At 33.2% G+C, this 24,644-nt stretch overlaps 1 protein-coding gene across 1 annotated transcript in view; it reads right to left on the bottom strand.

Annotated features, from left to right (window-relative positions):
- Window positions 1-2,709: 2,709 nt before the first annotated feature.
- SEMA3C (semaphorin 3C) overlaps window positions 2,710-24,644 on the bottom strand; it is a 153,412-nt gene continuing 131,477 nt past the window's right edge. The window contains exons 14-18 of the mRNA XM_010993372.3: window positions 23,156-23,197; window positions 19,803-19,960; window positions 11,446-11,513; window positions 9,187-9,317; window positions 2,710-5,520 (exon numbers count right to left, since the gene is read on the bottom strand). Of these exons, the coding sequence (XP_010991674.1) occupies window positions 5,107-5,520; window positions 9,187-9,317; window positions 11,446-11,513; window positions 19,803-19,960; window positions 23,156-23,197 (813 nt within the window). The 3' untranslated portion in view covers window positions 2,710-5,106. The remainder of the gene's footprint in view (window positions 5,521-9,186; window positions 9,318-11,445; window positions 11,514-19,802; window positions 19,961-23,155; window positions 23,198-24,644) is intronic.

Below are 24,644 nucleotides of genomic sequence, written 5' to 3'. Positions count from 1 at the left end.
CCAATTTCTCTTAGTGTGTCTGGATGTAGTGGGAGGCTCACCTGCTCTGAAAGGACTTTGCATCAGCAGTAAGGGACAACTCAGAGGACACCTATGAACTGATGGCAAAAATTAAACAGAAAAATGTTGCTACCATGGATACCAGTATAGATGAGTGACATCAAATATCAGTTGAAATATTTACATACAATCTGAGGTAAAAGAAGGACAAATGGTCAAATACTTGAAACGGGTTTGCTTTCCTCATGGAAAAACAATAGCATATACTTATTGAGCATTTACTATGTGTTAGACACTGTAAGAATTCTGTATGCATTAACTCATTTAATTCTCACAACTACTACATATGAAGATATTATTATAATTCCAATTTTAGAGAAAGCAACAATTTATCTAGAGACATACTACCCCCAGGCTTTATCATTTTTAAGTGAAGTTGAAATTGAGATTCATTTTGAACTGATAGAAAAATTGAATATAGCTGGTTTGTGGATCTCTGTGAGCATAACCCATGGATACAACACACATACATCTGTGTATGTAAAAACATCACTGGGGATCCACTGAGTGCCCCAGGCAGATGTGGCTTGGAGAATACCTCCTCAGTTTTTTTTTTGTTTCCCATGGTTGCTTTTCCTCTTCATAAGTCAAGCTGACTCTCAACATCAAACCACAGCTTACAAGTGTGAGTTCACATCAACTCAAAAGATATTTTGAAGGTCCAAGTTCTCTGTTTAATGAGCCATGATGCAGCTGGGGAGGGAAGATGATTTTCAACCATCCCTTCTCTACCCCGACCCACACAAGCGAGTAAAAGGAAAAAAGATAAAACAAGAGGTTATAACTTCTTTTTCCAACATAGAATTATAGAATAACATTTTGAAAAGACCTAAGAGCAGGGAATTCCTTTCGTCTCAATCCTATGTGTATTGAAAAATATCCAGAGAAACAGTAAGAATGACTTTGATTTTTATAATAATTCCATCATATACCCATTTGGCCATGCAGAAATCATTATGTTTTTCATCTCATAAAATGTTTGGATGACATTTTTAATATAACTAAATCAGAGGAACAAAACACTTAAGGAATAGAATTCACCCTGCTTTTGTACTTGGGGGTTGAGAGGTAACCTTACATAGAATAAACAGTTTTAATGTGTTTGTTATAATGTCATTCTTTACTAGCATTTTATGTAAGTAACACTCAAGCATAGCAACATAATAGCCCTGAGAAATACACAATCCAAACTGTGTGGAAAGTATTATTTTATGAGGTGAACAGACAAATACATTAGTCAGTAGAGTGAAAGTGGTGTTTTCTTATCTTGGAGCTAGTTCTAGGAATTCTCAATACCTGTGCACAATGAAAGTAACATTGTTATAAAACCATAACAATTGAAATATATACCAGAGTCCCCTTGGGAAAAACAATTCATTGACAATGAAGTTCACAGAATGGCACACACACAGAAGTTGCTGCAACTGGTTTTGATTTTGCAGAGGGGCTTGAATTCCTGTACAAAGCTGGTTGGATAAGAGGATGGTGGGATAAACTCTGAAGAAAAAAATAAAATCATTTTCCACAATAGTCTTCCACAGCTCTGTCACAATGCCTAAAATCCAAAGAAATTCTCAATGCTGCTGGTTAAGTAATCATTTTACCTAGTCTGCTTACTTCCTTTCTAGACTGAAGTTTTCAGTGGGCTTCACTGTGCTGCGAAACAAAGCTGCGATGTTTCTCTTGACTTTAGCTAGAAAAAGATATAGGAAACCGTTATTCTTTTCTCAAATTTTTTTTCACTTAAGTGGGGGCATAAAGCATCAGAAATGCATTCAAATTATAAGAAGTACATTTAAATTATTTTAAACTAAGGTTAAGTTGAAATACAAGCAATGGAGATACCAAGAAATAATGAAGCAAATAGGGAGTGATGCAGAATCATCAGGTTGGAAGATTTGTTGAGATTACTTTTAATTTTTGTTGTTTCTTTCCCTGTGACTTCCTTCCCCTCACTATTATAACCACTCGTTTCCCTCGGTAAGGTGTTAACCGATCCACTGACTGCAGGCTCCCCAGCCCAGACCATTGGCATTAAACCTGACAAAGCACACAACTAAAAGACTCCTTCCTGTTCTAGCAATCTGTCATTTCCTAAATAAAGAAAATATTAAGACGTTTATTAAATACTTATTATATGCTATGTTCTGTCCTAACACTCTACCGGGATGCACTAGGGCAGAGAACTAAGGCAGAGAGAGATGTGATACCTTTCCCATGATAAGACAGTAAGCTTGGATTCAAATCCTGGCAGTCTGGCTCCAAAGCCCAAGCATTTAGACTCTTTTTTTTCTCCCTGTAGAAACACGGCAAATACAGACAGGAAAGGATGTGTGATGCCTCTTAAAGAGAAAACAAATATGAATATGCTTGTTGTGTATAAAATGTCATGTAAATACACACAGAAACTGACAACATTGAATGCTTCTGGGGTAGGACTTGGGGAAAGGAGAGAGAGAGTGCTGCAATGACAGTTTTCCATGTATATCCTACTGGAAGTTTTGAATTTGGAAATATCCACATAGATTCCTTTCACACAAAAGACTAAATAAATAAAACTTAGGGGAAAAAACATTTTGAGTCCACAGAGTCTATCATGTTAGTAAGCAACTATAGACTCGACATTAAAAAGGAAAGTTAAAGACATCCTTGGGGAATTCAACATGTTTTATTTTGCCAGGCACATGGTTTCTTCACTGTCCAGTTAAATATTACTGTGCTAACTACATTTTCTTACACAGGGTGAACATTCACTGTAATGACAGTTTCATCATGCTAAAATCTATACACAAACCTACACTCTGAAAAAAAAGTGCATTTCTAGGAAATTTTATGTACAATACAAATGAAAAACGTATCAAGTCACTGAATTGTCAAACTACACAAAATAAAACCAACCAATCAACCACCAACATTCAGTGTATGTTAACAATATTTTTGAGAAAGTTTTCTTTACATTTGGCAGTTTTGTTCAAGAAGGATTTCTATAATTTTAAAAGGAAACTAATAAAAGTATATACAGTCTAATAATGTTCAAAGTAGAAGGTATTAAATAGCACAAATAATGTTACAAAACTAAACACCCTTATTGTCTATCAGTTTGGGTTTACATGAAGCAAGGGGACCTGTATAGTTTACCCTATCCTCTGAGTCTAAAACAATTTTACTTGCAACTCTGTTCATAGAATAGATTGGCCATAAACACAGAAGATGGTTTTGGCTTTATACACATTTCTGTTGGTGCATGTGGAGGAGAAATATTTGTATAACAAACTGCTTTAGAGACTGCTTTAGATTCTTACACATTTAGAACAATAGCTTTTACTTAATAGCGTTTTGTGAAAAAACATTATTTGTCGTGTGTGGTAACTGCTATTTTTGCCCCATTGAGGCCTCCTCTTTTAATATCGTAATTTACCTCCACTTAAATAATAAATCATATTCTTAGATTCTGATCAATGATTACATTCATTTTGATAATGATTTTAGTCCCTGAAGCTTTATACTTAGTGCTTAAAAAGGTAATATATCTACCTTGATGACCTTCTTTATGGGCTGTTAACTACAAATAAAACTTTTGTACTGGGTTTTAATTAGGTATATGATATAATTTCTGTTTGCCCCTGGAAATACGAAAATGTATTTAAAAGTAAATAAGATGAAAAAGCAAAAGTTGTGTTTTTAAAAGAAATATTTCATATTTCTCCCATCTAATTGTTATTTGGAGTAAAAAATTCTATATTAAGTTATTCTAATAAAATGATCCAAACATACAATTAGAAGATAGTTATTTTATTTGTCAAAAACTTACCACATTTGTATTTATATACCAGTGAACATAACGCACCAACATTCTTTTAAAAGAAAGTATGTCTATTTTTGTTCAGATCAGAATCATTTTCATTTCTCCACAAAATGAGCATCTCTCCAGCACACACAAAAGAGCATAAAATGTGAATTGGTGACTTAAAATCAGTGTGATATCTGAGGCTGGTAAACAAGCAAGTAAACAAAAGTTAGTTAATCACTGAAATTAATTACTGAAGTTAAAAACTAGTCACTTTTCAATAAACCTCTGTTAAGAAAACTGCATTTTGTACTTTGTTTTTTCTTTTTTTTCATTTTGATAGTTTTTAGCCCTCATATACAAGTTTGATATTTAAACTTTTTTCTTATATTGTTTAACTTGCCATACAGACTAGAAAATTAAAATAAACACATTAATTAATTAAACTGTGTAAGATTATATTCTCTGAGTCTAGAATAACTTAAATAACTTCCAAAAAAAAGAAAGTGCTTTTGTTTGGAAGATGATAACATAAGAATATAAACTTAAATGCTTCACTGTTGTAACTCCAATCAAAGATATTAATGCTGAGGGTTCCTTTTATCTTCCTAAAACAAGGGAACAGAGATCAATGACAGATACCAGGAACTGACAATTTTTACAATCTTAAAAGTAACCAATTGTATATTTCACTGGAAGCATATAAACGCCATGTTATCTTTTTATGAATCACTCATGTCTTATACAATTTTTAGATTCCCTCTTTTTTTTTCTTTTTTCTATTCTACATTTCTTTTGACAGCTACTCTGTCACATGCATTTATACAACTTTTACTACGTAAAAATTGTGAAGTTGTCATTTGTTTTTATATACAAATAACTGATAATTAGAAATCTAAATCCTTAAAGCAAGGAAGGAAGATTACGGGTTATGGCCCTCGTTCAATTAAGGGATGTAAGAATTCTACATTTAAAGCTGTCATATTGATTTTGAAGAAAAGGTAAATAAAGATATAAATAAAATCTAGGTTAAGTTAAATATTTATATGCACCATGAGGACCATGACATGTCTAGTGCTAGTCAGTATCATACACAAAAATCCATGCTCATTTCAGTTCATGTAACATTCACTTTAGGAGTTAGCAACCACCTTTCTCAGGAACTTCCCGTGAGTAAAGCACAAGATTCTCTGCTCAAAATTTGATCACTGAAGATGGACCATTTACCGTTGGAAGCATAAGCCCCATGTAAGAAAAGATTATGACTCTGGCAGCTGATTCCTCCTATTTCTACTTTTCCGGCTATTGATAAGAGCCTTTAGCTTGCCGTAGTCCCCTCTCATCTTTTGGGATTCTTCTCCCTGTTGATGTTGCTGCCGAGTGTCTTTGCAGTACTGATTAATCATCTGCATTTCTGAGTGGCTGAATGCTCCCATGATGTCCTTCGGGTGGAAGGGTAAAGCCCTCACAGAGCTTGCCCAGGTCCATGGAGACCATTTGTCTGTCACAACAGCCACCATTTCGGAATCTAAAACTTTAAAGTTGATCTTGGCTATGGTCTGCTTGAAGCTGTTTTCTGTTGCAATACAGTGATACAGTCCTTGGTCAGAATCCTGGACAGAGCGGATAAGGAGTCCTTGCGAAGTGGCTATGATTCGTTCGTTCAACTTGACCTAAAAGAGAGACATCAAAGTTCCGAAAATCCAACTCTGTATCTTCTAAAAAGAAATGATCAACAATACAGATATTGTTGACTTTCACAAATTTTGCAAAAGCACTGAGTACTAATTAGCTTCCTTCTTGGTGGACACAAATTTTGGTAAGTCCCGTTGCCTTTTTTAGCACAGGAGATCTAGTCTCAAGGGCAGTGAATCTACTAAAGAGAAGATGAAGTTGCACACTGCCCAAAATGGCTTAAAGTGCATTCCCCTTTGGACAGAAGTAGTTTCTCCACAAGTAAGTCCAGAGTTTGGTTGCTTTTGGAATGTAAATCACAGTCAACATATATAAATGAAATTCACAGATAGTTTAAAATATCTATTTCATCTTGTAGTTCTTGCCTTTTATTGTAACAAAATGATTTACTTTTAAGTAAAAAACATGAAGCCACAATTAAAGGGTTGAATTTTACCTTTTTTTAAATGAATGAATGAATGAATATTCTCCTAAGTAAAAATCATATAAGCAGACGCAGAGTTTTGAACATTATCACGGGCTTTTTCCAATTATTTCATACAAAGAATGATTAAAAATAAGCTGCAACTACTGTATTGTAAGCACTCTAAGTGGTTTTACTTTCCAAGGAAAAGTAGTAAGAAGCTATCAGCTTAGTATTTAATTACTTTACAGGCTTACACTGGAAAAGAGATCATTTGCTGGATATAAGCTAAATGCTTGAAATCCATTTCTTTATAATTCCAGCTATAGCATTGTCAATGAACACATAAAAACCTAAGTGGTAAGGAGTTCCTTCACATGTATACACTCAGGAATGCTCATTTATTGAAGAAGAAAGAAATTTGACCCAAAGCAAAATAAAGGAATGCATGTGAACCTTTTTTCTAAATAATAAATTTCTATGCAAATACATATTTTATTAGTGAAATCCAAATCAAAGGTAGGTTGTTTTAGATAAAAAATAACCCACATGCAGAAGCACAAAAAGGTGAAATATAGTATTGAAATACAAACAATAGAACAGAACTAGAAAAAAGAGATTAGGAGGAAGGACTAAACTACATTAAAAATTTTTTTAATGTTAATTTAATTTTTAATGTTTAAATGTGCCTCTGAAATAGTTTAAATAATGTAGAAATGCATTCATAAATAAAAGAAAAGAAAGCCTTTTCTATTTGTGCAAAATTGGAAAACATTTGGAGGCCAATTTGACATATCTATTAACATGGATATAATATTTGGTGCAGAAATTTTATTTCTAGGAATTTGTATAGAAGATATACTCTTACAAGTATGCAGATATTCATTTCCATGATGTTTTTGAAAAGAAAAAAAAAAACAAAACAAGATATGACCTAACCAGTATATAGCTTTAAAAGGTATAGTCACATAGTGGGATACTATGCAGCCAAGAAAAATAAGGTAGCTCCACAGGTACTGATACTGAAATGTATGTGGGGTGTGTGTGTATGAGAGAGAGAGAGAGAGAAGGAGATAGGGAAAGAGAGAGACAGAAAGAGAGAAACAAAGAAAGAGGAATATAGGAAAATTCTGGAAGCAATTTGGAGAAATATATTTCTTAGCTGCCTTTGTATTCTGAGAATTGAGAATAAGAATCATAGAGGCAAGGAGGGCTTTTAGTTTTCACTTCATGCTATTCAGTATAAACTATTTGTATTTTTCTCTGTAAGTTTTTAACATCTGTCTTGCTTTTATTAAGAAAGTTCAATACTTACAAATCATTAATAGGAAAAATAAGTGTATGTTTGCCTGAACTACTAAGGAAGAATTAAGACAAATTTAATTAAACATTAATAGTTCATTCAACTAACATGAGAATGAATAGAATTGTGCTCTGTTTAAATTCTGGATAGGATAGATTTTCATGATTATATTAGAGTTAATTTTTTCATAATATTCAATTCTGGGATTATTCTATTTTGAGGTTGAAGGAAAAATCAAGATATTAATATTTGAGTCCCCACATTTCTGAACCTTCTGAAATAGAACATTAGAAATATAAAAGGGATGAAATTCATGATACATTTCTTTTAAAATTTCACTTGTTAATTTCTGTGACGTATTCAATCCTGTATATATTAATTTTAATTTTAAGTAATAGAAATTATATTCACTTATTATACATTATTCTATGAAACTTTCCATTGAATAAAATAAAAACATTTTATCTGTGTTAAGTAATCCCCTATTTAAGTTTTGGATTTCCAATTTATATACATATATACATACATACATACAGTTTCTCAGGTAGGATGGTTCATGTCCATATGTCATGATCTAACCTAAGAACTCCATTTCTGTATGATAATCATCATCAGACATTATGACATCTATACCAGATTACTTTGCAAGGCAATTATTATCATACTCCATATTCATTCAAAATTGTTAAAAATTAATTACACTGCTTACATTTCAAGACTTACCTGACAACAGCTTTGTTAGCAAAAAAATAGGTCTCAGTATTTCTTTATTAATGAACAAATTAAAAAAAAATTTAGTACCATAGAATTCTGGGGCAAGAAGGGGCCCGAAGTCCATCTAACTCATCTTTCTTCCAGATAGTTAAGTCTTATCTTATGCAAGTGCTCATCAGCCTATGGTTTAATATTCTAGTGGCAGGGGACACAAAATTTCCTAAACAGCTATAACACCTTTGGATAGGCAGGTCTGAGAGTTGGAAAGTATTTTCTCATAAAGAGTCAACATCTATTTCAGTAACTCTGATATAATGTCTGTGTTCTATAGTTAGGGACTGTATCCATTCTACATAGACCTTACTAACATAATATGTGTATGGAAACTGCCCACGACAGAATACACACAAATGCAGAAGCCCCACTTTTCCCTTCACTTCATCAAACTTTATGATGTACTGTTAATATCACTGCATTTTAGGCTACTTTCAGGCTTTATATATACATATATATTTTTCTTCTCATCCTCTTATTTGTCAGGACGTGACATCAATTTTATGGAACTTATTATTTATAGTATCTCACTCTATGCTGTTTTACAATGTTTCCCTTTTAAAGGAGCTCTGTACAATCAGTGAAAGGTTAATATAAGTGTCCTTTTATTTGAAAATCTAGGTATTTTTTCACTAATCACTAAATAAAGGCAATTGTTCCATAAATAATGATTCTACATGTTACCTGACAAAACCTCACGAGTTACGAATAACAAAGCAATGGGAACAGATTACCACATAGCAGAAAAATGCTCTTTACCATAAAGGTTATAGTTAGTGTAATTTCTTGCTGAGGAAAACTGAATTTTTTTTTTAAAGCCCCTTTTATCAACAGCACAAAGGTGCTGTTGTGTGAGAACTTGGCTTCTGGATTTGCCCACATCTTGTTTCTTTTACAAATGCTGTCTCACATCAATACCCCCATTTGAGTGCCTAAGCACCAGTTTTAATCACTGTGTTATAGAGGTGAGCAGGCAGAGAGAATTTCTAATTAATCCATCAACTCTATGGACAAAGGATTTTAAAGAAGGTGGCACTTGTCATCCCAAAGACACTAAAGGATGTTCATGTCTGTCCTTTTTTGTTTGATCTGAACCTCACGGAGGGACGGTGATTTAATGCTCTTTCCAAAGCCCCGATTGATTGATTGCTGCTGTGCTGTGTTACTCACCTCTTTCCTCCTGTCTTTGTCTTTCTGTAACAACCACTTGATAGATGCCTGTGGAGACTTGGGGGCACACTCAAGGAAAGTGGTGTTATTTTTTACTCCATACTGAACAATTTCAGCTGCATTTCTATATGCTGAAGAGCAAAAATGAAAGGAGAGAGAACGAGAGCAAAACAATGGGATTTGGAGCATATTCTCCTATATAAATGGGGCAACCCCAAAGGCAGTCTTAATCATTTAATAAGCAGACTATTACATTGTTTACCTGGTTTCTTTAATCTAAAGGGAAGGAGAGAAAGATACAGGGGAATCAATGTCTGTTCAAGAATTAACACTATACCAAAGAATGCACTTAATATTACCTTAAACATTTAATTATTACAACACCCTTGTGAATTAGATTTTCTCAGCTTTTCATAGCTGAGCAAATTAAGGATGTGAATTATGAAGAAATATATCTTAAAGAGTTAGTAAGTGCCAAGAAATACTGAAGCCAGGTTCATCTCACTCCCAAACTTCATACTCAATATGGTATAGATGAAATTCGGAAACACTGGGAAAAGGCAGAAAGCAAGGTTTGGTTGCAGTGAGATGTAATGGCTGAGAAACAGTTTGAAATCAGAGATACCCAATGTAAAATCCTGACTTGACCACTACTGGCTGCATAAATTGAGACAAGTTATTTAATCTCTCTGTGTCTCAGTTTTACATGGTTCTAGAACAGATATTTTCAGACATTCTTTACCAAAATTCTTAAATTAGAAAGAGTATTTAGTATAATAATGTGGTAGCTCAGACATGGACAGAATCCTCATTCATAAAGTGGGAATAGTTAACAGACCCTACTTTGGTACAATTTCTTGAGCATTAAGTGAGATAATCCATAAAAAACCCTTAGCTCAAGTTCTGACACAAAATCAACATCAGTGTTTGTTCGTCATTGCCTCTGCTGCCAATTCTCTTACCACTATGACTACTACTATTATTAATAGAAACTGATACACAGATTTATAAAATACTCAGTAAACAGAGAAATAGTAATGTGGATTTATTCCCTCAATTAGATGTATGGAAACATTAAGCAAAATGTGTCTTAATTTTCTTATTGTCATTAGCGTAGTTAATAACAAGACTGTCATTCTTTAAAAAAAATTGCCTCGATTCACAAAGATTAGCAATAAGAGTCTCTGTGTTAACTGTTAACAACAGCTCCTGTGTAGCACCTTGGTGAGCCAGGAGGGAGGTCTGTCAAGAGGTACCTCTGTTGGTAGGGTGGAGATGGGGGGAGAGTATCTGTGGGAAAAGTGTAATAACCTAGTATCTCCATGTAAGGATGGGAAGAAAGGAATTAGATTAATTGTAAAACACAAGGCAGGACTGCCAAAAGTATATAGAATGGTTGTAAATTGTGAAACCAAGGCACTATAGTACACCCATGTACAGAGCAGGATTATTTACAATAGCCAAAAGCTGGAAAGAGTGCAAGTGTTCATCCATGGATGAATGGATAAGCAAAATGCAATACATACATACAATGAATGGACTATGTTTCAGAGCCAAACAGGAAAAAAAATCCTGACACATTACAACATGAACGAACCCTGAAGAAGACATTAGTCTAAGTGAAAGAAGTCAGTTACAAAAGGACAAATACTGTATGATTCCACTTACATACGGTATCTAGAGTAGTGAGACTCATAGAGACAGAAAGTAAAACAGTGGTTACCAGAAGCTGGGGAAGGGAGGATAGGAAGTTAGAGTTTAATGGGTATGGAGTTTAACTTGGGATGATGAAAAAGTTCTGGCGATGGATGGTGGGGCTGGCTGCACAACACTGTGAATGTACTTAATACTACAGAACTGTACACCTTAAAATGTCAAAATAGTAAATTCTGTTATGTAATTTATCACAGTAAAAAACAAACAAGATGTTACTTTTTCTTCAGTGGGAAACAACAAGTACATTTTTTGTCTTCAGAAAGAAAATAACAGCTAAGAAAATCTATAATTACTATCTGTGTCAAAGACTTACCTACTAACATTCCCAAGATATCTGTTACCCGACTTTTGTTTCTCAAAACTCTTGGTACACATACAAATAACACTTAAGTTTTATTTATAATATATGAATACCACTAATTTTTATAGTGAATTTTCCTTTAAAATTACATACTTTAATCTTCTATGAGGTTTCCCTTACTGAAATATGCTATAGAGCGCTGCTACTCTTTACCAAGTTTGACCATTGCTCACTTTCCATACCTTTTAGATTAAATCCTCTGCATTGAGTCAGTGGATTTCCATGTCTCACATCTTGTCTTCGGCTCCTCCTATAAATGGGCAGAAATATATAAAAGTGACTTAGAATCACTGCCAATTATACCGCATTTAAAAGACCACATTTTAAATTTTGCAGTCTTTTGACTGCCTAAGCTTTCATAAAGAAAAGAGATCTGATTATCTGACATTTCTTGTTCAATGCTTCAAAGATAGTGTGGGTACTTAACCTTGTTTTCAATCCAAATTCATTCAGACTTTCCCCATCTACCACTTGTGATAGATAAACCTCCTATTAAGGATTGCACTTCCTGGGTAAATGTTAAATTCCAAATTAATAGTGCAAATTTTTAGTTTAGATGATAACCCCCAAAGTATAAACTCACTAGCACCTCCCTCCTTATAATTTTTTTCTTAAATAAATACACTTTTCTTACAAAAGTCAACACTTTTTTATTCCTTTCCAGCTATATTAAAAAGTTTCCAGGACAAGTGATAGAGACAATGTGGATATTTAATATAAAGGTAAGCAAAATTGTTCATTTACTAGAATAAGCATTTTCCTTCAAGTTTTTATTTTGAAAATTTTCAAGACTAAAAAAGTGGATATATGAGTACAATGATCTTATATCTAGAATAATAAATTGTTGTATTTTGCCATATTTATTTTTATCTTATATGCAAGTATATGTCATGTATATGTTTTGTATGCACACACGTGAAAATCTTTAGAAAAGCTGCAGACATGTTTTACCCTTAAGTGTATGTATCTTCTAAGAATAAGTAATTTCTCTATAAAACAACAATGTCATTATCTTACTAAAGATATACATTTATTTAATAATATTATATAATACGTATTTTCTATTAAAATTTCACGACTTGTTCCCAGAATATTCCTTGTGAATTTTTCTAGTTTATTCAGAATCTAATCAAGGTTCACTCAGTGCATTTAGTTGTTACATATTACCAACTTAAACATTTCAAAATTTTAGTTACATTCTTTGTAAGTTGGTCATCACTAAATAAAAGTTTAAAATTATTTGCAAACCATTAAATTTCTTGGATCTTAGATTTACTTACATATTAGCTTTAATTGTACTGCATAGTGCAACAAATCAAAATAGAGAAACTGAAAATCTATTAGCAGTGAATTGTAGATATGAACATTGTTTTGAGAGAGAAGGAAGGGAACATTCTTTACAAATGAGAGTACAGGAATGAACTGTTTATTATCAATGCTAAAAGTATATATAGATGAGCATACCACTTAACTGGGTTAGTTAAGTCTCAATATTTTTACCTTTAATGATAAAATACTCAGTAGGAACAAGAGAAATATTAAAATCACACTGGGATTATAAAATTTACAAAAATTTTTTTTCCTTTTATTAATACAGAGGAAGGACTTAAGCTCACTACTTCTTAGTTACAGCTGCTACTTCACAGTTTCCAAGGTGGGTTCTTAGTGACTGCAGTTAAGTAGGAAATGGAAAACTAAGCTCACAGTCACTGACAGTGAAAAAAATCATTGTAAGGTTACAGTAAATAGTTAATAGTTTATATAATCAATGGATTATACACATCTATTTATGAAAATATAGGTACAAATTTTGTGCTGTTTAAGTATTATTTTTCCCCCAAAGTCACATGATCTTTATTCAATTGTATATTTCTTTCCAACCACACACACAAACTAGTGGAAGTCACTCTTGTCTCAGAAATTATGATTAATACTGTACTTTAGAATAGCTCCTATGTCAGGTTTTCACTGCATTGTGTTTTGTATATTTTGAAGTCACAGCATTATTTACTATCAGCCAACTTGTGAGTATATATTATATGAAAAGTATGTGACAGTTCTTAAGGCTGAACTTGTCATTTTCAGCCATCTAGACAAGCAATATTAATCACAATGTTTAAATTTACTGTCCTGTGATCAGCACTATGTTATTGTTTACTCAAGTACAGGAATCCTCAAACTGGGCAATCTGAATTTGTAGTATCACATAGCTTCCAGACATTCAAATACAGGAAAATATTGTTATAGCTTAAATGATAAAGAACAACAAGGCAGCCACCTGAGCTTTCTGTATGTGTAGATTCCCTTTGAGGCATTCATACAGCATCCTGAAAGCACGCTGGTAGGCAGGGTCATGTTATAGTGCATGTAGGACTCACGATTTGGCTCAAGCTGCTCATGTTTCCTCCGTTATAGTCTATTCTTTGCATAAACAATAAAATCACTTTCTTCTTGTGTAAAAAGCAGGTATTTACTTGAAGGCCGTACTGATTATCTTGTCTTAAAGAAAGTTTTCAACTACATGTCTGAATCCAGAATAAATAACATTTGAGATTAAACTGCAATATTTGATACAAATGCACAAATATTTGATACTTGAGGATGAAGAGAAAAAATGCTTTTCTTGTTCACTATGAACAAACGTCTTTCTGTTTTCCTTTTTACAAATGTCTTCTAAAACAGAGAAACTGCTGAGCCAATGATACTTTGCAACCTTGTTATGTCAAAGTATAGCCTTCACTGATTTCCAAGTGTAACTGTACTTCTCTGTTTCCATACAAAGGACATATTTCTGGTTTTCATTCCTATGTATTCCTCTATATGATCTTTGTGTTCCAGTTAGATAGTACAACTGAAATATAACCAGGTAAGTTAACAGTATTAAAGAAAATGAAAAATAATTCAAATGATCATTTTCACTATTACTATTTAATCTCTAAAGAAAATAAATACTACCTTATACCTTTTAGAATGGATATATATATTTATGGTGTTTTCTGGCTCTCTGTGATAGAATTAAGACATTGTCAGAGATTTCAAGATAGCTCTTTAAATCATTATTATTTTCTTTTTCAGCCTATGATACATATTTTTTCTTGTTTGCACTTTTAAAAAAATTGTGGTATTATTGACATATAACACATTAGTTTCAGGTGTACAATTTGATATTTGTATATATTGCAATATGATCACCATTATAAGTCTAGGTAACATTTGTTACATAGTTACAAAAGTTTTTCTTCCCTTGTGGTAAGGAGTTTAAAGATTTACTCTCCTAGCAACTTTCAAATATGCAATACAGTATTATTAAGCAGTAACTATGCTGTACCTTACACATCCATGACTTAATTATTTTATACCTGAAGGTTTGCACATTTTGACCTACTTTTGCCCATTTCTCCCACTACCACGCCCCTACCTGTGGCAACCACAAATTTGTTTTCTGTATCTCTGAGCTTGTTTTTTTAAATTTAAATTCCACATATAAGTGAGATTACACAGTATCTGTCTTTCTCTGTCTGATTTATTTTAGTTAGCATAATGCCCTCCAACCATGTTGTCACAAATGGCAAGGTTCCATCTTTTTACGGCTGAAGAGTATTCCATCGTATTTAGGTGGTACATATATCTATATATACACCAAATGTTTATCCAATCATCCACTGATGGACGCTTGACTTGTTTCTACATACTTGTTATTGAAAATAATGCTGCAATGAGCATGGGGGATTACATATGTTTTTGAATTAGGATTTTTATTTTCTCTGGATAAATACTCAGAAGTAGAATTGCTGGATTGTAATGGTAGTTCTATTTTTAATTTTTTAAGGAACGTTCATACTGTTTTCCATAGTGGCTGCACCAATTTACATTGACATCAACAGTGCACAATGGTTCCTTTTTCTTCACATCCTTGATTAACACTTGTTATTTTTTGACTTTTTGATAACAGCCATTCTAATAGGTGTGAGATGAGACCTCATTGTGGATTCGATTTGCATTTCCCTAATGATTAGTGATGTTGAGTATCTTTTCATTAGCCTCTTGGCCATCTGCATGACTCTTTGGAAAATTTCTATTCAGATCTTCTTATTATTTTTCAATCAAATTATTTACATTTTTGTTATTGAGTTGTATAAGTTCTGTATACATTTTGGATAATAACCCCTTGTTGGATATATGTCTTACAAATATTTTCTCCCATTCAGAAGGTTGCCTTTTCATCTTGTTGACAGATTCCTTTGCTGTGCAGAAGCTTTTTAGTTTGATGTAGTCCCACTTGTTTATTTTTGCTATTGTTTGTTTTTGCTCTTGAAGTCAGACCTGAAAACTCGTCATCAAATCTCATCAAGGAGATTACTGCCTATGTTTTCTTTCAGGAGTTTTATGGTTTTAGGTCTTACATTCATGTCTTCAAACCATGTTGACTAAATTTTTGTGTATGGTGTAAGACAGTAGTCTAGTTATACTTCTTTTGCATGTGGCTGTCCAGTTTTTCCAATATCATTTATTGAAGAGACTATCCTTTTCACATTGTATAGTCTTGGCTCCTTTGTCATAAGTTAATTGACTATATATATATTTGTGTGTGTGTGTATGTGTGTGTAAATATGGGTTTATTTCTGGGTTCTCTGTTTTGTTTCATTGATCTATGTGCCTGTTTTTATGCCAATACCATACTGTTTTGATTACTATAGCTTCATAGTACAGCTGAAAATCAGGGCCCATAGTACAGCTGAAAATCAGGGCCCATAGTACAGCTGAAAATCAGATGCCACCAGCTTTTTTCTTCTTTCTCAAGATTTCTTTGGATATTCAGGGTCTTTGTGGTTCCACACAAATTTTAGGATTGTTTGTTCTATTTCTACGAAAAATTCTATCGGAATTTTGATAGGGATTACTTTGAATCTGTAGATTGCTTTGGGTAGTATGAACATTTTAACAATATTAATTGTTATAATCCATGAGCATCAAATATCTTTGCATTTCTTTGTGTCTTCTTTAATTTATTTAATCCATGTTCTGTAGTTTTCAGAGTATTGTTTTTTTACCTCTTTGGTTAAATTTATTCCTAGGTATTTTATTCTTTTTGATGCAAATTGAATTGTTTTCTTAATTTCTCTTTCTTCAGTTTGTTATTAGTGTACAGAAACACAACAGATTTTTGTATATTGATTTTGTACCGTGCAACTTGACTCAATTCATTTATTAGTTCTAGCAGAAAACCCATGACACAAGGCACAATATGTACCATTAAATAATTTCAAGAAAGTGTCAGTTGTTTGTTTATTACAAGCATATGAGTAAAATCATGATCTATGGTATTAGGATGACAACATGGAATCTATGTTTAAGTATATATTTTAGAAAGGATAAGTGGGGCTGTAATAGGTGGGAGAATATGAGAGTAAAGGAGTTAACTCATATTTCAGCAGAAACTTCTATAATGTAAAATATATCTTAGGTATGCAATGATAGCCTATATATAGCATGGACTGTTACTTGAGAATTAGTTCTTGTTTGTTAAATAAAAATGCTTGTTCACCAAAGTCAATGTCTGAAACTTTTTCAGGGAAGGAGTACTAATCTCCAATTTCTTCATGTCATAGAGGAGGCTGGTATGCTTATAAGACTATGGTAAGATTCACTCTGTGGTCCCTACATCACTTTCTTTCTTAGCAAATGTAGTATTTCAGCTACTTTCAGCACTAAGTCTGTTTAATAGATTGAAGATTGTAGTCCAGGTGTTAGAGATGCCAATTTTTAGAACTGCTTACCAAGAAAAAATTATTGCCTTACCAACATTTATGTTAATAATTGAAAAAAATTATTAAAGAATAGTCAGTTTACAATGCTGTATCAATTTCTGGTGTACAACATAATGTTTTAGTCATACATATACATACATATATTCCTTCTCATAGTATTTTTCATTATAGATTACTGCAAGATATTGAATATAGGTCCCTGTGCTATACAGTAGAAACTTGTTGTTTATCGGTTTTATATATAGTAGTTAGTATCTGCAAATCTCAAACTCCCAATTTATCCTTTCCCACTCCTTTCCCCACTGGTAACCATAAGTTTGTTTTCTATGTCTGTGAGTCTGTCTCTGTTTTATAAATAAGTTCATTTGTGTCCCTTTTTTTATATTCTACATATAAGTGATATCATATGGTATTTTTATTTCTCTTTCTGGCTTACTTAACTTAGAATGATAATCTGTAGGTCCATGTTGCTGCAAATGACGTTATTTCATTCTTTTTTTATGGCTGGGTAGTATTCCATTGTACAAATACAGAGTTACAGTAATAATTTTAAAAAATCACTGCTATCATAACTGTGAGTGCAAAACAAATATGGTCAAAAATACCACAAGTGGCCACAAAAATCATTTTTTATTTGTGGTTATTTGCAATTAGCTTTCCTCATACTTTGTGTCCAAGTTCAGAACTCTAGCCCAGGGCAGACAGAAGATCTCAGGAAAATGAGGTCCAGATATTCCATGTAGAAATAAAAACAGGCCACAGACCTCCTGACTAAACCTTAAAATAACATGGTGGAACATGAGTCTTTGACACAGGTATTAGAGACTCCTGGTTTAAAGAGTGGGATTGTCTTCATGCCTCAGGCATTTAAATACAAAAGACTTTGAAACTATCCAGCTCAAGTCACTTCTCCCTACTCCAGATTCATATTTCTAACTGCCTACTCAACACCTCCTCTTGAATATTCTACAGGCACTATAAATGTCATCTTTCTCCCAACAAATCTGCCCCTTCCACAGTCTTCTCTTTCTCAGGAAATGATATGTACGTATTTCTAAAGCTCTGTTGTGAAAACTTGGCTTATTTATGAGTCCTCTATTTCTCTAACATCCCTACATGTAATCTGTCAGCAGGTTCTGTGAGCCCTATCCAGAATCACACCACTTTTTGCTACCTCCACCTCTATCATCCCTTTGTAAGCCACCATTTTATCACACCTGGGTCATTAGTTAGTAGCCTGTCTTGAGGCTTCAATCTCCTCTCCCCCATCCTCTTCCTATTCCAGGGCTGTGATCCTAGCCAAACCCAACCAGATGATATTTTTAAATCAAAAGTCAAATGATATCCCTCGTGTGCTCAAAAATCTTGAGCGGTTTTTTCATTTTACTCTAAATAAAAGCCTGTCAGTGATTTACTAAGTTGTCTGTCATCTGACACTGATCTCATTTCTTCCCACTCTTTCTTTTTCTCATTCCAGTATAGCTCCATTAGTGATGGTATTGTTTCTTGAACAATCCTGATACACTCTAGCTTAGGGATTCCTGGTCCCTCACTCTGGAATTCTATTCTCCCAAATAATGCCATGGTGCCATTCCTCATCACATTCAAGCCCTTGTTCAAATATCACACCTTCAGTAAGGCTTCCCATGACCACACATTTAACATTGCAATATCCAGCTTCCACATCCCCTTTCTCTCCTCTCTGCCCATTTGAAAGTCCTAGGTCTTATCATTATTTGATATACTAGAGGGTTTCTTTAATTGTTTATTGTCTAAATTCTCCCTATAGAACTTATTATTCCTCAAGGCAGGGATTTTTGCCTTTTTGTTGTTATTTTTCACGTTATATGCCTGGTTCTATAACACTGCCTGGCAAATAATTGTCTCATGATACAAATTTGTATTAAAGGCCTGTATCTATAGTGAGGAGTAAAGGAGCTATAAAACACCATCACCCGAGGGATTTTATTTGAAAGATCATTGGTGCTCAAAGCTGGTTCTATTTTCTCTCTCCTGATGACCCTATTTTATAGGTTTTGGCCTTGTCATCCACCATGACCCATATTGAACTTTGACTGAAAATGGCTGTGACCTTGGCTGACCCTAAATTCTGTGTATTCTTTGCTCTACAATTTCACTAGTGTTGGTTCCTTCCAACTTGGTGCAAGTTGGTTCAGAGTTTCCTGCCTAAGTCTTTACTTGGATAAAAGGCATTGTGCCTGAGGCTGCCTTACTCTCTTAATCTAACCAGCAATCGTGCACTCACCATTCTAAGGGGTAAAGTATGGCCATCAAGGTTTTGAAAGCATTCAGGGCAGCCATTCTGGAGCAATGCTCTTTTTGTCTGAACTAGGACAAGCATTTGATTACAGAGGAATCAGGTTGCATAGGAAAACCCTAGGAAAGTAAGATTTAAGGATATACTGAAGCATATAAAACAAAAAAAGATTTTAAAAAAAGGTAATATAAAAATGTTAAATGCTGCTTGAAATATGTGAGGACTTGCAGGAGGAGGATTGTGCTTCAGAGGAAATTTAAAAGGAGAAAGGAATTTTTCCAAAATACTGCATTCTAATACATCCGTGAGAATGCCAAGTTATATAGTACGAGCATTTTCTTTATTCAAAGACTATACATAGTGCTAAACTTGGCCATTACTTTTACTATCATTTTAAAAGAATACCGCAATAGAACTGATTCTAATGCTGTGGAACACTGTTCAATTCTCTAATGATATCAACTGTGATTTTCAGCAAATATTTAGTACTCACCGCTTTCCGGTTGGGTAGAACCTAGAGCAAGAATGGCCATCCCAGGCACAGTAAGGGTCCCTTGCCAGGCAGCAGTCAGCACAGGCTGTACCGTAGATGTGGCAGCGATGCAGAGACACTTGGGAAAGTCCTTCATTAGAGCTCACATACAACTGTTGCTATTAGAAGAATGATGATTTATTTCAGATGTGGAAGTTAAAAGAGGACTGTCAGAAGGAAAACATTATAATATATGCCCACAAACCCATGGATTCATTTTGAAATAGACTAAAAAAGAGAAGCAAAGAGAAGAGTATAAAGCCAAAATAAATAGAATTTTCCTAAGTTAATATGGCTATAACATTACCGCTTTCCTGTTTAAAAAAAAAAAAATCTCAGAGCACCATGTAGAATGGTAATGTGTTTTAGACAGTGGGTTTCATTGTTCTCTCAGATCTGAGCTAATATATTACAGATTTAAATTATGATGTTTGCTTGTTTTCTTTGAATGCTGTCTCTTGGCAAAGTATAGGTAGCTTTTTCATTCTTCAAATCTGGCCACTCATCACCTTGTAAATTTGAAAAAGTCAAGTCTGAAATATAGGGCATTTTTAAGTTTAGAAAAAATAGGTAGTAAATATTAGACAAAATTTAAAATTTTTTCATATGCCTTTGACAGTGACACATTACTCATTAGAGCAATTTTTAAATTATTTAGAGGAATGTAAGTATATATTTAGACGTGTTTTAAACTTTCTGTATTATCCAGAGATCTTCAGCAGCCTAAGTCATAACAAAGAATTCATCCTCCCTCATTTGTATGGGGTCAAGAGCTCATTATGATACTGCTCCAATTCCTTTATCTGTGCATGAAACAGTTCTCAGGAGTTGAAAGGGTAAGTTTCTAATCCACACTCTTTATTTTGCAAAGGACTGATATTATACAATTCAAGTTAGCATAGAATTTTAAGCTGGAACTAGAATACGTGCATACATACACACATGTGTGTGTGTGGATGTATATGTGTGTGTGTGTGTATATTTATATTTAATAGATTTAAAATGAAATCAATGGAGGTACCATTGGTTTAGTCAGGTTCTGAAGACAGGTTTCTGAGATTCAAATCCTAGCCACCACAAATTTGCTGGTAACTTTTCTGAAACTCAGCTTCCTCTTTGGTAAGATTGAGATAACATAGCACTTACTCTATAAAGTTTTTGTAAGAACTAATTATAAGGGCTAACTCCAAGTAAAATGCTTAGAATAGTTTCTGGCACCTAACCCCGCAATGAATATTATGTAATAGTAATAGTAGTAAACTAACAATTAATAAACTATGAATTTATGTATTTTCAATTCTAATTAATCATTTGACTCATACCTCACTCTATTATGTCTAATGTAAAATTTTTCATTCAGATCAATAAATCTTTTAGAAAACAGGCTGAAAATGACTAGTCCTCATTTGAGACATTCAGACAACTGCAGGTTTGACATTTCTCTAGAAATACTTGAAATAAATGTTTGAGTATATTAATACAAAATATGGTAAATGCATCAGCTTCATTAAAATATTTCAAGGAAATGTGTTTATTTTAGGAAAGGATATAGGTAATTCCATTCTAGAAATTATCTTTTTCACTAATCTATTTTCTGCTATATGGAATGCAAAAATAAATCAGAGAATAAAAGAGCATAAAATGGACAATACAATTTTTAGTTTGAGCATTAGGGAGGTATTAAATTCATGATATTTAAATCCATATAAAATATCTTTGGCAATTTTTAGTTCTTTCACATTGAAAAAGTATTCAATATGCAGTTGTGCAAGTGAATTCTCCCCAAACTAATTACCCAGCCCTGAATCTAACTGATTTAATGAAACATTTTATATGATCTATAATATAAGATGTTCAAACAAATTTAATACTCAGTTTTCCTGTGTATGTATATGTTGCACATGGCAATTTAATGGAATGGGTTGTGAATTATAAGTTCTCAAGTTGAATTACAAGGTGAAACCTATAAATGTATACTGGACTACTATGTAACACAAATGGCTTTGTGTCCATTTTGAATTTTGCTCTGATACTTTCTCTTGCCATTAAACTACTGTAAACAAAGGGATTCCCTACTGACTTCAAAGACAATTCTAACTTGGGATTAGCTCCCTAGGACATTGGGGAAAATGACAAATGGCTTCTTGTTACTTTGGAAAATGTTTGTTATGCACCATACAAACATTTTTACAGATGAATTTCTTAGCTCCCTTGTATTCTATTTATTTTTCTTCATAAAATTTAGTCAAGTGAAAAGAGTACAACCCTGACTGTGGAATACTTCTTCATCTGCGACAGACCAAATATGGTGAAGAACACTAAAGTTACATCATCAGTTGTGCTAACACATAAAATCTTTATTCCATATTCCAAGAAAAATAACTCTTAGGTTCTTACAAACAGCACTTTCCAAAGACCTACTTTATTTTAGGCAATTTATATAAATTAACTCATTTGTGAAGAAAGTATTACCTTGCAGAGACAGAAACTTAAGTCAGTGAAGTTAAATTATTTATAATTTACGGTCAAGTTGGGGTTTAAGTGCATGTCAGTCCCATTCTGAAGCTTACTCCAGTTTTGACTACACTGCTCTGTCCCATAGAACTTTTGTTTTAGAGATACACTTTTAGGGTCTGGAAAGGTGCATGTTTTGCACATGCAGAGACTGGAACTGGGCTTTTCCTTTCCGTGATCATTGTGTATTTGCATGTACAGGCACACATCAGAAGATCAGATATTGCTGATAATCATAGTAAAACATTTCTTCCTCAAATCCTGAACCCTGATATGGCTTAGATTTGAGACATTCAGATTTTTAAAATGACGTGTAAACCCTAAAAAAAAAAAGTAGTACTTTCTTAGAAATAACTGTAAAAGAATGCATTGCACATTTCAGACAGCAGCAGGAAATCAAAAGAGGATTGATTACTCATTCCAAGTCCCTGAGAATGTTTGTGATGTTACAGTAGCCCAAACATTATGCTAAATTTTTCCTTCAGAAAGATTATTTTTATTTTGGTTGGCTTCACACACTGTAATATTTGAGAATAGAGGATATACAAAATGTTGGAATATCTTACTGCATTTATAGGTATGTATATATTCTGCCTGGATGAACTTCTGTACAAAATAACATCTATTCTGTACTCCACTAATGCTAGTAAATTCTGTATCAAAATTAAATGTGTGGTACACTATGAATAGTATTAATTATTTTGCTAATACTCAAATTAGTTTTTCAGAAAATACAAAATACATTTTGTCATAATAGTAAAATTTTTAACTGCAAGGAAAATTAAAATGGGGTTGTTTACCTTTTTCGATGAAATTTTCATTGTTGTTATAGGAGCACGATTCTAAAAAAAATTAGAAAAACATTGTTAGTTGCTCAAATTATCCTTAAAAAGGAGTGTACATTCAAAGACTCATTTCTGTTAAAATTCAAGAAATCATCATTTCTCTCATATGCATATATATTTTCAAAGTTTAACAATAATTGTCTATAAAGTAATTTCCTTTGTTTGGAATAAAGATGGATTTGTTACACAAATATATGCCTGAACTAAAAAACATGGCAATTATAACACAGCTATCAATACAGTCATTAGAAAAAAAATGAAAATTTGAGAAAATTGAAAAAAGTATGTCTTGGAATATTGAATACAATGAATAACTCAGGATTGTTTCTGGGTACTGGGTGGGGGGCTGTGGAATGGTACCCTATCTTATTCCTTCACAACATAAGCACTCTGAAAAGAAGTATTAGCCTGAACCATACTTATTAATTCTCATTGTCGCAAACAAAGAAATATTGTTAGCTAAGGTCCTCTTTTAATAAATGTGAATTAGTGAAAGAACCTAAGAGTTTTCCAAAATAGTCATCCTTTTTGAAAACACTCTGTTCTTAACTTTACTTCTTAAACATTATTAGTTCCTTTCAAAGTATAAAAATTAGACTCGTGATACCCTGATGAAGATCTGTGAAGTTTAATTTAAATAACTCAAGTGGGAACACACTCTCAAAATCAATTGTGCCCATAATTATTTTGCTTTCTGGAGTTGTGCTCCTACAAACATTTAAAAGAGAAAATGGTGATACCTCTAAACACTGAATTGCAACAAATTATGACATTCGTTTAGAAATACACACATAATACAAAACAAGTAGTGCATCTTATATCTAATAGTTGTACCTCCAATTCAAGTTAAGTTTAGGGAAGCTGGATGTATTTTCAGAAGATATTCTGAACAGAGGATTAAAAAGGACATTATAGTTTTGCACTCTGTAAAAACAAAGTGCCTGGTTTTTAAAAGTTACACTCAGTTTTCTGCAGTGTATCAGTGTGACACTTAACTAAGGAATTTTTTTTAATTTAAATGTATTATTTCTTCAAGTGCTCATCACAGTATATTATACACACCCAATTATTTTTACCTCACCTCAAAAAATGTGACACAAACACCATGCTGAAGACAGTAACTGTGTTTGGTAACTGTGTCTCTCAATTTAGCCACATCAATCACATGCATACGCTTCCGGAAGAAAGCTCAAACGTTTTTAGTCTGGCTCTTGGGTTGATGTCCCCCACGTGCATTTTGACTGACTCTATTTTTCCACTGAGAGTTTATTCTTCCTGATGATAGCGCCAGCATAACTCATAAAACAGACCATAAGTAGTTAGCACATGATCAGAATGACTCACATTTTTTAAGATCTTTCTATAGAATATATGTTTGGGTTTGTGTCAGACTCACTCAATTAACATTTCCTGATTATCAAAAAAAGATATTTCAGAATTAAAA

Source organism: Camelus dromedarius, chromosome 7 (genome assembly GCF_036321535.1).
Source record: "Camelus dromedarius isolate mCamDro1 chromosome 7, mCamDro1.pat, whole genome shotgun sequence".
Lineage (NCBI taxonomy): Eukaryota > Metazoa > Chordata > Mammalia > Artiodactyla > Camelidae > Camelus > Camelus dromedarius.
This window is presented reverse-complemented; position numbering and strand designations above follow the sequence as displayed.